The 15,211-nt window shown below is 52.8% G+C and overlaps 6 protein-coding genes and 1 non-coding gene across 7 annotated transcripts; 1 reads left to right on the top strand and 6 right to left on the bottom strand.

Moving 5' to 3' along the window:
* Positions 1-239: 239 nt before the first annotated feature.
* RHO2 (Rho GTPase) lies at positions 240-3,597 on the bottom strand. Its single transcript, XM_062877457.1, has 5 exons — positions 2,272-3,597; positions 2,087-2,165; positions 2,015-2,020; positions 1,695-1,886; positions 240-1,401 (listed from the first exon to the last, which is right to left on the bottom strand). Exons 1-5 carry the CDS (start codon positions 2,316-2,318, stop codon positions 1,111-1,113), a joined length of 615 nt encoding a protein of 204 aa, XP_062733228.1. The 5' UTR covers positions 2,319-3,597; the 3' UTR covers positions 240-1,110.
* A 672-nt stretch (positions 3,598-4,269) lies between these two features.
* NST1 (Stress response protein nst1) lies at positions 4,270-9,247 on the top strand. The gene is made up of 4 exons (XM_062877456.1): positions 4,270-4,491; positions 4,786-6,090; positions 6,145-6,443; positions 6,507-9,247. Exons 2-4 carry the CDS (start codon positions 4,905-4,907, stop codon positions 8,715-8,717), a joined length of 3,696 nt encoding a protein of 1,231 aa, XP_062733227.1. The 5' UTR covers positions 4,270-4,491; positions 4,786-4,904; the 3' UTR covers positions 8,718-9,247.
* A 340-nt stretch (positions 9,248-9,587) lies between these two features.
* On the bottom strand, positions 9,588-10,265 carry QC761_303097 (uncharacterized protein; the record flags this gene model as incomplete). Its single annotated transcript, XM_062877455.1, has 1 exon — positions 9,588-10,265. One exon carries the CDS (start codon positions 10,263-10,265, stop codon positions 9,588-9,590), a length of 678 nt encoding a protein of 225 aa, XP_062733226.1.
* An 897-nt stretch (positions 10,266-11,162) lies between these two features.
* QC761_0050710 (uncharacterized protein) lies at positions 11,163-11,623 on the bottom strand (the record flags this gene model as incomplete). Its single annotated transcript, XM_062872475.1, has 2 exons — positions 11,163-11,286; positions 11,412-11,623. 2 exons carry the CDS (start codon positions 11,621-11,623, stop codon positions 11,163-11,165), a joined length of 336 nt encoding a protein of 111 aa, XP_062733225.1.
* Positions 11,624-12,193: 570 nt separating this feature from the next.
* On the bottom strand, positions 12,194-12,967 carry QC761_0050700 (uncharacterized protein; the record flags this gene model as incomplete). Its single annotated transcript, XM_062872474.1, has 2 exons — positions 12,194-12,380; positions 12,930-12,967. 2 exons carry the CDS (start codon positions 12,965-12,967, stop codon positions 12,194-12,196), a joined length of 225 nt encoding a protein of 74 aa, XP_062733224.1.
* A 262-nt stretch (positions 12,968-13,229) lies between these two features.
* Positions 13,230-13,978, bottom strand: QC761_0050690 (uncharacterized protein; the record flags this gene model as incomplete). Its single annotated transcript, XM_062872473.1, has 2 exons — positions 13,414-13,978; positions 13,230-13,269 (listed from the first exon to the last, which is right to left on the bottom strand). Exons 1-2 carry the CDS (start codon positions 13,674-13,676, stop codon positions 13,230-13,232), a joined length of 303 nt encoding a protein of 100 aa, XP_062733223.1. The 5' UTR covers positions 13,677-13,978.
* A 1,113-nt stretch (positions 13,979-15,091) lies between these two features.
* On the bottom strand, positions 15,092-15,165 carry QC761_0050680. The gene has a single exon. It is a non-coding gene; the product is annotated as a tRNA-Val (tRNA).
* Positions 15,166-15,211: the final 46 nt, after the last annotated feature.

The following is a 15,211-nucleotide window of genomic DNA, read 5'->3' as shown; positions in this document are numbered from 1 at the left end:
TTTGGAAGATGTTGAGAGATGGGAATTGGGAGCGTGAGTCAGTGGGTGGGTGTATATACCCTGATATATTTTGAGATGTGTGGAGAGAGAAGTTGTATAAAATATCATGTATCATCACGACAAAAGAAAACGCTTTCGGCATTTTTTTTTCTAAAAAAAAAAAAACTTGGAAATCGCGCTCAGAGCAGCAAATAAACAAGCTCAACCACACTTCACAAATCTCACTTGGTCATGACATGATGAGTCCACAATCTGTTTTTTTTTTCGACTTGAATACAGAAAATATTCGATAAATCACAACCGACCCCTGCCGCACGTACAACACCACGCTTTTACATGTTCCATATTACCCTGCTCATAGAGAAGAAATGGAGATATGGTAGGAAACAGAGACATCGGCAGTTCAAGATAGAAAACCCTCAAAAACACAGTTCAAAATAATTAAATTCCCAGTTTCGCTTTCCATGCAACAAAACAACAGAAAAAGAGAAAAGAGAACCCAGCCCAAACCCAATTTCACTACCTGCCCCTCCCATTTCCCTTTGATGAACACTAATAAAAAAAATGACAAAATACAGACAATGAAAACAAAACACCTCCCCGCTTGTTTCCCCCATTCCCTGGATCGATACGTGAGAGAGAAAAAAGCCTCCGACTGAGAGTAGTGAGAAAGATACAACCAGAGAGAGAGAAAGCAAAGCCGAAAGTAACTTCTATAAAACCGTTATTAATACAGAAACTCGCTGGCCTTTTTGGTTCCCCCCGCCCCCTCCCGTCGTTTCAACACGTCAAATGTCGTGTGTGTATGGACTGTTGTGCCGGATTTAGGGCGGTTTGTGAGGGGTGATTGAGTAAGAATGTTATTCGTTCCGGCCAAGCGGTGGCAGTGATGTCGTCTGGTGTGGTATGTGGTGTAGTGTGGTGTGTTGGTGGAGTGATGGCGATGATGAACATGAAGCGAAGCTGCTCAGACCTGAACCGCCTTGTTACTTCATGCGACTTCCAACGCGACCTGGGGCTTGCAAAAGAGACCTATGCCATCCCGTCCTCCTCCTGGCGTAAATCGGTCTTGTCCCGTGAGAAGCACGACATGTCGGATGCGTTCGTTGCTCATAAAATGACACAGCAGCCGCCCCCCTCGCTCTTCTCAAACATGAGCAGCGACGCTCTCGTGGCCGCCTCAAACACATCATCGACGCCCTCGCCCGTCAAACTCGAGCACTCGAGGTACTTGCGCGCGCCGATTTCTTTCGCGGCATGCTCGCCCTCGGTCGGCGTGATAAATCTCTGCGATTTCTTCCGCATCTCTTCAATGGCGACTGGGTCGTCGCGGAGATCCTTCTTCAGTCCTACCAGGATGATCGGCACCTCGGGACATCTCTCTTGTGCTTCTGTCACCCACTGTATTACACATTATCTCGGTCAGCAAAAAATGCTTCCTCCTTTCTCCTTTGCGCTCGCTTGCTCCCTCCCAAACCAAGGCACAACACCCAGCAGATCCCGACTTCTTCCACGCCAATTGACGAATATGGGGAGGAGAAGAGATTGCGGCGTGGTACAAGCGTAACACCATGACGGTGACGTTAGATGCAGCCCGGAGTCTTGCAGCATGGGGGTTGGCCGAAAGAGGGAGGGGGGGCATGCGAGAAGAAGCATGGGGAAGAGGGGGGGGAGGGGATTTCGGCGGAACCCACCTTGTGTTTAACATTATCGAGTGAATCTGGCGTGTCGATGGAAAAGCCTATCAGGATGACGTGTGCTTTGGAGTATGCTAGCGGCCGTAACCGCTCGTAGTCTTCCTGGCCGGCGGTATCCCAGAGGGCGAGTTGTACGTTCTTGCCGTCTACTTTGCAGTCGGTCACATAGTTTTCGAAAACGGTTGGAATCTATGGGGGTGGTAACGTAGGTTAGCGTTGTTGAAGTAGGCAAGGCCGGAGGACCACATCGGCGGGAAACATTGGCATGGAGTTTGTAGGTGATTCGTAGAATTGGTAATTCGGCGACTAGGACTTACATAGTGCTGTGTTTACCCATGTTAGCATCAACAACACACCGACGAAGCGTGGGTCAGTCCAGGAGGGCTTACTGTGGGGAAGAAGCCGAGGGTGAATACGCTCAGCAAACTGGTTTTACCGCAAGCACCGTCTCCGATGATAACGAGCTTCCTGAACAACGGGTCGAGTCAGCAAGGTCTCAATTGGGGGGTTGAGGGGATCGCGGTGCTGGCTCCGGCAGAATCGCAGAAGGTGGATGGAGTGGATCAGGACGTACCTTCGGATGGCAGTCTGGTGCTGTCCGGATTCTTGCATGGCGGCCATGGTTGGCAGATGTGTGGGATAGGAGGAAGGGGGAATCGGAGGAGCGTCGTCTCGCTCTGGGGCCTCGTTCGTTGTGCGCAATGGGTTCGGGAAGGGGGTTGAATTGGTCGCGGATGGACGAAAACTGGAGAGAAATAAGAGAAGCACACTGCTCTGGCTGACCGCTCGTCTTTCAAAGGAAGCCGGCACAGTATGGATGCATGGCCAGCAGTAAGCGGTAGCCCAGGAAATTTCGAGGGGAAACAATGGGTTGATAGCGGCTTGAGGCCTGATTACATAACGCCAACACGCCAACAGACCCCCTGTTTAGCCTCTGGAGCTTCCCACTGGCAGCGTCTCGTCCCGGCCGGCCCTGGGGCGCGATACGATGTGCCATGCCCCACTTTCCCCCAGTTGCTGGGCCCAGCAGGCCCGACAGCACCGTTCGATTTTAACTGTCACTCCTGTCGTCACTGGCAAACCATCATCCGAACGCACCGAGCAACAATACCTAGTCTACCTGGATCAAACATCTGTTCAGACTAGGTGACTGACTAGACACCTCAGCACACCCAAACAGACCACACACAACAGCCCAACTCGGCCAAAGCAAACTTCCTCCGTGCATGGGAGACGCGAGTGACGAGTGGGCCGTAACGGCCGCGGGATGCTCACACCATGGCTTTGATAGGCTACTGAGCCGTTGGCGACCGGCGCTGAACTCTGGGGGCAGGCGGGCGACCCTGAGGCTGTGCACCTTTCACAACTTCGTACCCGACGACATCAATGCTCAATACGCACCCGATACGGCCTCCCACGCGAATCATGGCACCCTGAACGGAGCGGCTGACGGAGCTGGAGTACTCCATTGGACCGGATCAGCTATTCTTGACGACCTATGTAAACGAGGTTGTGATTATGGAGAGAAGACAATGTATCATGGTCACGGCGCCAAGACAGATTAGCTCTTCAGTGTCTGTTACACCATGATATGGTTCTTGTGCTAAGAAGCTGTGGAGCAGAGGAAGCCGCCAAGGGTGTGTTTGAAACAGGTCGGTTGGCACTCGAAAGGGGGGGTAGGTCAGCAAAGATTTGTGGTCGTGAACAATCGCAGTCGGTGCGGATGCAGCATCGCTTGCATTTGAAGGCCAAGAGATCTAGCTTCCACCGGTACCGCTGGCCCGGGAGAAAGCCACATGGAAATCGTTTAAGGGTCGACATTTGCTCTCGAATCGAGCGCCTATTTTTGTTTCGAAGCATTGCTGATCAACAGGAAGCTACGATGGGTGGAGAGTATGAACGGAGTAAGTGTTATGAAGTGATGGGCATGATGATGATGCTCGGCCGTAGGAATGACTAGAGGTTATCACAATACACGCGACTCCCCCCACTCACTTATAGCAACCTGCCCTAACGTGGCGATGACGGCATTGCTCACAGCCTAGCCCCTGAGCGCCCTTTCAGAGGCACCAAATAAGGTAATAAGCTGGAGACCTCCAGCTTATTATTGTTGGCGTATCGCATCCATGTCATGGATGTTCATCTCGTCTTGGAGTTCACGAATTTGTTGGTTCATCGTATTTACCAGCAAAGGAACATAGGTACAGATTCGAGCTAGCGTGTCATGTTGTGGCAGATGGGATGGGAGATCTCCCAACATTTCATATGCCCAAAGTCTCCAATGGGAACAGGTCTAGTTGATGGTTGATGGCACTAGGTCACAAGAGTGCCTGCCAAAACTACCGTATGAAGGATTGTATCGGCATACAACCATTGAGCGGAGAATATGAGCCGTACTATGAAAACCTTGTGGTGTTCTCTTCGCGGCTGAAGGGAGGAGCGGGAAATCTAAAGTCGCAAATTGAAGACAGGGCAGGAGCGACACAGCAAGGCTGAGGTCACGTGTAGCAGGTGGGCCAATAGGAGCGGGGAGCTCTGGGCAGCGCGCCCGCACTGGAGGAGTTCCAGGGCCGGGACCACAAATCTAAGCAATCTAGGAGCACCTTGAACATCCGAACAACTTGATCACCTCCGAAGCGCACGACATCTCTCGGGCTGCATCCTGTCCCGCGCTGAGCCCCGGAGTCGCGTCTTTACCACCCCGCGCCCTCTTCCGTCCGCCACCTTTTTCGCGCTCTCATCTAGCAGCTCTCAACACCCCAAGCGTCTGCCAGTGGAGGACCCTGAAGTGAGAGTGAGTGGTCGACCCCTCCGTCAATTAACCCTCATCAACCCTGCCCTGCCCGCGACGGCCCCCGAGCCTAGTCATGACTCCCTTTTGATTTCCCCAACCGACAATCGAACGAAGTCGCTCTTTGGGTCGCTACTACAGTTTTGCTCTTTCCACCCCATTGAATCACACTGCCCTTGCCCCCAACCAACCTAATAGGACAGAAGAGCTCCTCGAGCAACGACCGTTTGAACTTTGACACAATCCGAACCTTGTGCCCCATCGATATTACCTATGCTTACCTAGCAAATCACTTAGTTCTACGACGGCTTTTCTCTTTCAGACACGTGCCATATCCGACTCGCCGACTCCACGAAGCGACCATCTCAATACATGTCCTCGTCACTTATCTACTTCAGGTTGCATTGAACTAGGTGATGATGAAGGGCAATCGGAACCCGGCCCCGTCAGTTGCTGCTAGTGCAGCTTCTCAGTCGCCCTCGGCGAAGGGGACAGCCAAGTACACCAACAAGGATGGTTCCAAGTTCATCACAGTACCTAAAGGCAGCACGCCCGTAGAATCTTCCCAACCTTCTCCAACATGTGCCTCCCCGGCGCCACCTGCTCCACCAGCGGTGAACAGGAAGAAGCAGAAAAGGCGCGAAAAGGCTGCGGCCAAGGCCGCTGCTGAGCAACAGCAGCAAGCACAGACTGGTCAGCCTTCAAATGGGACTCGCAGTGGTCCACAGCCACCTCAAGGCCAACCCTCGGCCGATGTCGAACAGCATGAAGACGAGGACGAAGAGGAAGCGGATGCCGGTCAAGACTCTCGAGACCAAAACCAACAATCTCCAAACGGGACTCCTAACGGGCAGCCTGCGAAATCGAAGAAGGCGAAAAAAAAGAAGAAGAAAAACAATAATGCTGCAGGGGCGAGTGCTGACGGGTCGGTGAATGGCAACCACGTTGATCACCGTCCCCCACCAACGTCACATATCAACGGCCGAGGGATGTCGAAGGAAAAGATTTGGAACACCAGCTCTCAAGAGGAGCGGGAGCGAATCAAGGAATTCTGGCTTGGACTAGACGAGGTGCAGCGCAAGAACCTAGTCAAGGTCGAAAAAGATGCGGTTCTCAAGAAGATGAAGGAGCAGCAGAAGCAAACTTGCAGTTGCTCGGTTTGCGGGAGGAAAAGGACGGCGATTGAGGAAGAATTGGAAGGGCTCTATGACGCCTATTATGAAGAACTGGAGCACTATGCGAACCATCCTCATACGACCAGTAATTCCTCACTACTTAGTCGCCACCACTCGATTAGTTTTTCGTCTATCCCACCTAATCTACCACACGGTCTTCCAAGCGGGCCGAGATACACTCATCAACCATCTCACGGTCGAATTTTGGAGCACGTCGACGACGACGCGGACGAGGATGAAGAAGGCGAGGGCGAGGAAGTCGACTATGAAGGGGAAGAGGGGGAGGAGGAGTACAGCGAAGAAGAGTTGGAGGATGAGGAAGAAGACGACGAGGAATACAGCGACGATGAGCACGACCCATCCGAACTGCACCGAACCGAATACGCTTCCGACTTCTTCAATTTCGGAAATAGCCTGACAGTGCAGGGTAGGGACAGACTTCCCATACTTCCCTCCTTTTTACAGACTTATCCCTATGCAGGGACTGGCAATAACGCTTATGGCTCCTCTTCTATAGGCGGCATCCTGACCGTGGCCGACGACTTGCTCAAAAATGACGGTAGAAAATTCATTGAGATGATGGAACAGCTTGCCGAGCGGCGCATGGCCACTCAAGAGCGGGTGCTGCATCCTGGTGAGCAAGACTATGAGCACACGAATGGCGACCGCTACAGCCACAGCCACCCCCCGCCCGATCCTGAGGACGAGGAGGAGGACTATGAAGAGGATGAGGACTATGAAGAAGACGAGGAGGAGTACGACAGCCAAGAAGAGGAAGAGGTATGGCAACAATTGTGATTTTCCTGGCCCATTCGAGTGCAGAATTCTAATATGGGTGGACAGGATCCCATGACTGATGAGCAGCGCATGGAAGAGGGCCGTCGGATGTTCCAAATATTTGCTGCTCGCATGTTTGAGCAGCGAGTACTCACAGCCTATCGGGAGAAGGTTGCCAAAGAGCGTCAAGCCAAGCTTCTGGAGGAGATTGAGGCTGAGAACCAACAAGATGCACAGCGCAAAGCCAAGAAGGCCAAGGAGGCCCAGCGACGCAAAGATAGAGCGGCCCGGAAGAAGGAAGCTCTAGCTGAGGAGAAAGCTCGCAAGGAGGCCGAAAAGGCTGCCGAAGAAGCCGCACGTAAAGAGGAAGAAGAACGCAAGCAGGCCGAGGCGAAGCAGAGAGCAGAGGAGAAGCGGAAGCGAAGAGAGGCTCAAAAGAAGGCTGAAGAGGAGGAACGGCTACGCAAGGAGGCTGAGCGACAACGCAAGATTCACGAGCGGGAAGAAAATGAACGCAAAGCTCGTGAAGCTAAGGAACGCGAGAAAAAGGCGCGCGAAGAGGCTCGACTCAGGGAAAAGGAGCAGAAAGAGCGAGAAGCTCGTGAAAGACGAGAACAGCAAGAGCGTGATAAGCGTGAGAAGGAGGCCAAGGCCAAAGCAGAGCGTGAATCTAGAGAACAGGCCAAGGAGACCAAGGAGAAGCGCAAAAAGGAAGAGAGAGCAGCTCAAAAAGCTGCAGCTATTACGGCGGCTGCTGCTGCTGCAACGGCCCCTTCTGTTACGCTTCCCAAACGTCCAGCCCAGCAGTCTGCGACAGCTATTCCAGCTCTGGCACAGTCGTCAGCCTCGTTTGCATCTCCACTAATCACGGTAGCTACACCAGCCTTGCCGATGGCCCCTACACCAGCTCGTCCTCGTCAGCCCTCTCAGCAGGAAAGCTCAGGCATCCAGACATCAGGTGTTGGTTTTCCACCCGGGGTCGCTCCGAGCCATAGTCAATCACCTCATCCCCTGACGCCGATACAGGCTAGTCCAGGCCCCATTGGCCCACCAAGTAAGTCGGGACTCACAGGTCCAAACCTATTCGGCGGGCAAGCATCACAACACGCTGCGTCACCTTTGAGCGCGCAGCCCAGCAAGCCAGTACCGATGCATCCGAGTCCGTTTGGTATGCCCATGGGCGGCGGCGGCAGTATGCCGTTTCCTCCTGGCTTGGGCCAGATGCCGCCACCTGGATTTGGTAGTCCAATGCATCGTGATCCACCATTTTCACCCATGAATGCCTTTAGACCTCCTCCTGGGATTGTATCAATGCCTCCTGGACTAAGCGGTCCTGGTCCTAACCGAGGATTTCCACTACATCAACATCACCCGCCTGGCTTTCCCGGGCCGTTGGACTCGCCTGTCCCTCCAATGGCTCATCTGATGGGGCCGGCAGGTATGCAAAGCAATGGCGGTACCACGCATTCCCGCCAAGGTTCTGGCAGTCATGAGAGTGGCGGACCGCAACCCGTCTCAAAGCCGACACCAATAGGACGCCCAGCCAGTGTTGTCCATGGCCAACGACCGTCAAGCTCTTCCCCTTCTAGGGACTTTTCGAGGACTGATCCGGACACGCATTTGGGAAGCAGTGCCTTACTAGATGACGGAGATGACCCGATCGACTTTGCTGGTCGTCCGGTGAGATTCCCAACCGCATCATCATTGCCACGACCTGGAGGATTTGGTGCTTTTGGAATGGACCCCATGTTCCCCAGTCATCCAAACCCTTGGGGACCGCAACCATTCGGCATGCCGCCTCAGTCGCATCCTTTCCCCCCAGGACCTCCTCCTGGCTTTGGCGTGCCTAGCCCAGTAGGTTCCTCATGGGGTCCCCCTCCAGGAGCCAACTTTGGCATACCAGGTGTTCTCGAGCGGCCTACTGAGCCACGTCACCTAACTCTCCGCAAGATGATGCGCAAGGCATGCGAGGACCTAGGTGAGCATGATACTCAAGCGGCCGAGGGGCGAACGGGATTCATCCCACTGGCGGACATCAAAGCCCAGGTTGACCGACTGCACATCAACGGACCCCCGGTAAATTTCGACGAACTGCTCATGATCTGCGAGACTGAAGGCAACGAGGTGAATGGAGGTGGCATCTTTGAGCTTCGCGAAGAGAATGGGAACAAGTCGATCCAGTACTTCCTGAATAATGATCGGGCAAGACCGCAGGGGGTTCTCAGGACGGTTGGGTATCATCCGGGCAGTCCAACCAGTGGCGGTGGGCTGGGGTAACACTGCTTCCCACTCTAACTTGTTGATACTTTGAAGAAAGTACTTATTATGCCAAGGAAGAGGGCGCGGGTGTTTTAACCTGTTCATAGCGAATAGCGAAGACACCAACTATTAACCGAGTCATACATCACCTTGCCTTTATGTTCTTGGGGAATCACTAAAGCCCACGATGTCTTTGCGACCAAGCCCGGCAATGAAGCGTATTTATTAGCTTACTGGGTGTTTTGCGTTGGGTTTGTCTTGGTGTTGAGATGCGTTGATAATCTTGCGGTAATTTGCTCAGAAGGGGGAAGCATTCGAGAAAATAGATGGTTAAGGAGATGGTCGGAGGGCGTGGAATCAAGCCAAGTTGTCGGGTTTAGTGTATAGTAGCTAAGTATTGCGGATGTTGGGGGATGTAACAATCAAGCGGCTCACAGAGGCTCTATTCATGGCTCATCTACTGTCCTTTATGCTTGACTGTGACTCATTGAGTGATTGAGTTTAAAGCCCTGTGGACTGGAAGGCTTCAACAGTGGGATATGTCGGTGAGCTTCACGCCATGAAACAGACATTATCGAACAGATGAAGCCACATGAAAGTGCACTGCAGAAGGACAGCTGAAACAAGGTGACAACATGAGAGAATATGCCAAATGAAAAATATATTTCCCTTCCTGTTATACTCCGGCTTTAATGAAGCAGCTAATGCCCGCATCTCCTGTGTCTTGTTTATCTAACTGTTTTTGTTCTTCCCGTCTCTGGTATACTTCCCTTCCAGCGGCCCTCCAACGCAACACACAAAAGCCAACACGTCAAACACCTTTCCACTCCACATCACACCCCCCTATCTCTCTCTTCTTCCCCACCTCCCCCCTCTCTCTCTCTACTCTCACCTCAAGGCCCCTTCCCCAGAATCAGCAAACGGATTCCCCTGCCCCCCCTGTGCGCCAGCATAACCCGTCTGCTGTCCCACATCACCCCCATTATTCCCACTCCCATACCCACTCCCCTCCGTCCCAACACCCGTCACTCCCCCGGTTACATTCCTCCCATTCGGCCTCTTGCTCGCAACTTTTGACTCCTTCAACAACTTCTGCGCCTCGGCCGCCTTTTCGAGACGAGTCTGCTCCCTCCTCTCCCTGCAGCAGAGGAAACAGATGCTAAAGACGGAGATCACGAGCGCGGCGGCGAAGCAAATGGCGATGATTGTGCCTGCTACGCCGAGGGAGGACTCCCGGTACATGCAGGAGGGGTTGCCTTGGGAGTCAGACCGGCAGATGTAGTCTGCGTGGCAGACCAGACTGGTGTGTGGGCCCGAGGTGCACTCGCCGATCGCGACGCAGGAGGTTGTGGTTGTGACTACTTCTGTGAAGCAAGGGGAGGGGGACTCGGGGCGGTCTTGACGGGGTGAGAGGGGGGAAAGGGGGTTTGGGGCGGAGGTTATGAGGGGGAGGGCTTCGCGGGGGAGGTTGATACCAGCCATGGGTTCGGGGTTATGGATGGCGGGGGGGACGAGGGCGGTTGTTAGGCTTGCTGAGGCCAGGAGGGCGAGGAGGCGCATTTTCATGGTGTTGTGCTTCTCGATGGGTTTGGAAAAAGCGGTGTTTTTTTTTTTTTTCTCGTGGTGTCTTCCAATTGTAACGGTTTCTTCAGCGGGGGAGGGAAGGAACTGTCGCGTGGCTCTTTTTTTGAAAGGTCGTGGTGTCTTGACGCTCGAGCAAGGTGTTTTTATCCCGAGTGATCGGCGAAAGGTTGCAGAAATGTCATGTACGGTTCGAACGCGAGCAATACGTCGCTTGTCGGTGCGAGCTGTGCGAGATCGATCGGCAAACACGTCGTGTAATTACTAAAATTCCCCGTGTAACGAACAAATAACCCCTCGCAAAAGTAAAAAATGGGAATGGGAGGATGTATGTTATCCCTTCTGGAGGGCAACAAAAGTTGTATACAGGCGACGATGGTGTTTTAGGTCGCGGCCAGGAAAACTTAGGGGTAAAAAAGGGAGCGGCTGAGATTTAATTGAAGGGAACCTCTCTTCTTCTCTCTCCCCAGTCGAGCCAAGCCGAAAAGGAGAAGAAGAAGAAGAAGGGCCAGGGGGGGGGGATAGGGGGGCAGCCCAGACTGACCCAGCCCCGGGAGCCGACATGCAGCTTCTGAGGCTGCGCTTCACAATGGCAGTCCAAGGGAGCAGGGGTCCTTTCCCCAATTGAGACGGGGAATGGCTTGGCGGTGTGGGCTGAGGGTCCACGTTGGACAGGAAGTGTGGCCAATGGAAGGAGAAACATCGCGGACCCGGGAACCCCCTGCTTTGGGCTTGGGTTGCGATGGGATTGCAGGTTGAAGATGAGGATGTGGGTTGCTGCAGGCTGTCACTGTTTCAATGTTTGTGCCTCTGTCTGTTGAAGACAGAGAGAGTCTATACTCGGTAGACATCTACTTGGAGAGGTAAGGAAATGGTCTAGAGTCATGTCCTCGCCGTAAACCCCCAGCCAAGCTCCAGACCGAATTTTGGGGCAAAATTTCTCAGGGTCCTGGTCAGAGCTCTGTCGGCAGCATCCGCCAGCCCGTGGTTGGACCTTTTGCGGTTCCTGTTGGGTGTGGGAAAATGAGCCTTGCCCCACACACGGGATCGGGGCTGAGCGAACATCAAAAATTGGGGATAGCGTTCTTTTGTAGATCTGTTGGGCGAATAGCCTTGGGATCCGAGTATTACGAATATAACGAGTCAAAACCGAGGTCTTCTTCAAAGGAGCTGAACAGGGCTGGAAAGGACTGAGGTGAGCAGTTCAAAAGTCCGAGAACCAAAGGTTGCTGTTCTGGTAAAGCGGCTGCCGGAACTAGTGTAGTATCCCCTAACCCTAGTTTGGATCTCAACGGCGGCTTGATGAAACAATGGCTCAACGTCCGCCAAGGTGTTGTTGGCATTGGGACCTTCGATTCACAAAAGAACGTGAGAGCTTCCTGTCGACTTCTATTTTCTCTCAGGCCGAATAATGTGGTCAACCGCACTCGTGTCTTTTGGGCTGATCCTCTGGCGGCCAGTGTTGCATTTGCCCATGCATTTTGAGTTGCCCAACACGTCGAAAGTTTGACCCAACAGCGGCGAGGTGACGATCCACGGAGGGGGGTCAGAATGTTGGTCGAAGAGAGACGCCTCTCAAGAGACAAGTTGCCAGAAGAGAAAAGCCAAGTTACTATACTATGGCTGATTCACCAATTCCTATCAATCGCTGTTCGCTTTGCCCTCCTTGCCCCATATCAGAAAGATGCAATGACGAGTCCAACAAAACGCCCGCCCAGAAATGCCGCCAACCAGAACCATGCAAAGATCAAGTTGACATTCTCCATGATTCTCCACCCCTCGTCGCCAGCAAAGGGAGTGTATTTTGCTGAAAGACACCGAGTCTCTGACCTCACGCATGGAGGCAACTCCTCCCGGATTGACAAGTCTGGATGCCACCGCCGGATACACCAGACAGCCACGTTTGGGGGAGATTAACGTTTGCGCTTCTTGGTGCTCTTGGTGTCGATCTTTTCACTCTTGGAGTCAAAGTCGGGACTACTTTCTCGCCTCTTCTGGCCCTTTTTCTTCCGGGTTCTTTTGTCGCCGGCGTCGGTGCTTTGCGCCCTTTGAGATCTTTGCACTCTTTCGGCACGGAGCTCATCATCGTGGCATTGGACGCTGGTGAACAGTCAGCAGGTTGTCCACAGTTATCAAGACAGCTTGGGCCAAAGGTCCCGCGATTCCGAGAAGCTGTGCCGAAAGAAGCGATGACGATGGCAACCAGACTAGATGCATGCTGGACGATGAAGGGAACCAGAGACCTCAGACTCAGAAGGACCATCAGAGGCCTTCTTCCCATCCCGTCAACCTCAGATGCACCTCGGTGGCCCCGGACCTTGTTGGACGGTGTCAACCTCTCGGGTTCGAACCAGTGCCCAAAGAGCAAAGTTGGCCACTGTTGGGTCGTGTTGGGGTGTTGATACCACATCTGATGTGGCGCCAGGTCCCCAGAGTACCTTGGGAGATATGGACAACCCGACCGATCCGGACCTGGTCCTCCCTCCACCTGGCCGGACCGCTGGCGGTAGATCCAGTGTAGGTTTCCCGGGCCGCTCGACACATGCTGGAGCCTAGGCCTAGTCCATTCGACTCGATACCGGTCGAGAAGGGAAGGTGTGATTGGAGTGAACTCACGACTTACCATTGAGACCTCGATGAGTGGAACACGGTGTGAGTTTCGCATTGCACGAGGTGCTTCCGCGCATAGCAACGGGGTTTTGCAATGTGGAAGCACACCGGGCTGGTTGGAGGTACCTAGAATGTCAGCAATGGTGCCATTCGATGCTGACTTGACTGGAGGTGAGAGAAACCACATGCCAGTGATGCTGCGTCGCTCCTTTGGGCATCGTAGCTTTTTTATTTTCGCGGTGACTACCGATTTTGATGCCGCTTGACTATGGATGATCTAGCTGATGGGATAACCAAGCAGCCAGCTCTTGAGGCAAAGGGCGATGCGGCTGAATCGTTCTACCTTAGGTTGGCGGACGCTATGTTGAAGATGGATTGCCTGGTGACAATTAAGAGTTAGGCTGCTCCAGTTAACAAACAGTATTTGTGGCTGATCAAGGGCTCCCACAGCCTGAAGTTCAACAGGCAAGCGAAAAAGGCCATGGGAGGACATTAAGAGCGACTGGAGATTGGGCGGGCTTACTGGCTTGTTGCTCCCCGCAGATCACCACACCGAACCAAACGCTCGGGGTGGAGGGGCCACGTAGGTATACGAGTGGGGAGATAAGCTGATTGCTGAACAGATGACCTAAAGACCACGAAAAAAGATGGCTGCCCAGTATGGCTTGATCCTAGGATGGTGAAATGGCGAAGAGAGAGAGGGGGGGAGAGAGAGGGAGAGAGATCTGCTCCCAGGCCAGCTGCATCGCTGTTCTTTCTATGTCCCTCCGGGCACTGGGAGCACATCTTCCAATGAGACGTTGCGGAACAGGTGGTTGCTTTCAGGCGGAAGGTTGGGGAAGGTTGCGGAGTGCCGTGGAGATCTGGCTTGAGGCAGGCGCCCGGAGTGCGTTTGCTGGGCTCGGCAGCAATGCGATTCTTGTGGCTTGAGCTCGTGATGGATTTGAGGCCTTATCGCCTGCACTTTATATCCACGACCAGCCCATTATCAACCTCTTCCGGCTTGCAATGCCGCCAAGGTAAAGTCAAAAAGGGCACAAATTTTGGATCCGGGTCGATGACACGTATACCAGCTGTCAAAATCTTTTGAGAGGGCGGCGACTCCGAAGTCCGCCACCATGGTCAGTTTAGAGATAGTATGCCGAGACGGCCTCTTTGTGTATTCTCGCAGGGAAGAGGCGTTGATAGGACCTGTATGGACTATCATGGTGGTTTTACACTATGCGATGGGTAAGTAAAACTGCAGAGTCCAGTCGAAGCCACTCTACAGACATACGCCAGCAAAGATTTCAGAGGGCATTTGTATGGAGGTTTAGAGCTTTGAGGTGTTTGTGGCTTCAGCCAGGTACTTGCAGCTGTGTTTTTTCTTTTGCTCCCTACTGCGTAAAGAGTTTTCAGGAAACCCCAAGAAAGACATATTCGCCCAGGCACATTGTACTAAAGAGCACATTTATGTTTCAGCTTGTTACAGAATAGTCACAGCTTCTCCAAATCCCCTCAGTACTGAGTCCATGGAAGCGCACTTATACCAGGAGCTAAGGAACCAGTTTTCCGAGTATTCCCACAAAAATATTGCCTCTTGAACGAACCATGGATGTTGTTATTAGATCCCGTCGGTACCAAGATCTGTTTGTGCTGGGCGAATCCTAAAGTAGCCTGGTGTCTTCCCCACAGGGAAGTCGGAAACCATTAAAGAAACGTGGAAGCCCGGACAAGACTGTAGGACTTGCCGACTGCCATTTCAAGTTCAGATCCAAAACTGACATATGACCTACCTCTGTCGAGATCGGTGAATACTTGCAGATATGGATCACAGTAGCCTAATACATGAGACGTACTCGTCCCTGGAATTCAAAAGCAGACTTGGGGCCCTAAAGAACAATGCTTTCATCTTTGCAATGTCCAGTTAATGGCTTCAATGCCTCAAGAACCTTAAGCCCTTAGCAAGGTACACCGATTGTGACACAGGAAAAACCTAAAACAAGGTGAGCTACGAGAGAAAAATGGCAGGTGAAAACTTGAAGTCTTTATATAATGTGCTTGCTGTTCGTCTGTGATAGCAGCAAACATGCTGTGCTTCTGGCGCCCCCTTTTACCCCTGAGTCCACCTGCAATGCCACCCAGCAACATCATGTTCCAGAGCTGGCAAAGCTCGTGAAATAAGGGCTAATACTGATAGAACCACCATTCAACCATATTATGGTTTCGTGGTGTAGTTGGTTATCACGTCAGTCTAACACACTGAAGGTCTCCAGTTCGAGCCTGGACGAAATCAAAATCATTCTTTTTGCAGTTTTTACTCACCTCTCCTGTATTTTGGA

The sequence above is a fragment of the Podospora bellae-mahoneyi genome, chromosome 3 (assembly GCF_035222275.1).
Source record: "Podospora bellae-mahoneyi strain CBS 112042 chromosome 3, whole genome shotgun sequence".
Lineage (NCBI taxonomy): Eukaryota > Fungi > Ascomycota > Sordariomycetes > Sordariales > Podosporaceae > Podospora > Podospora bellae-mahoneyi.
This window is presented reverse-complemented; position numbering and strand designations above follow the sequence as displayed.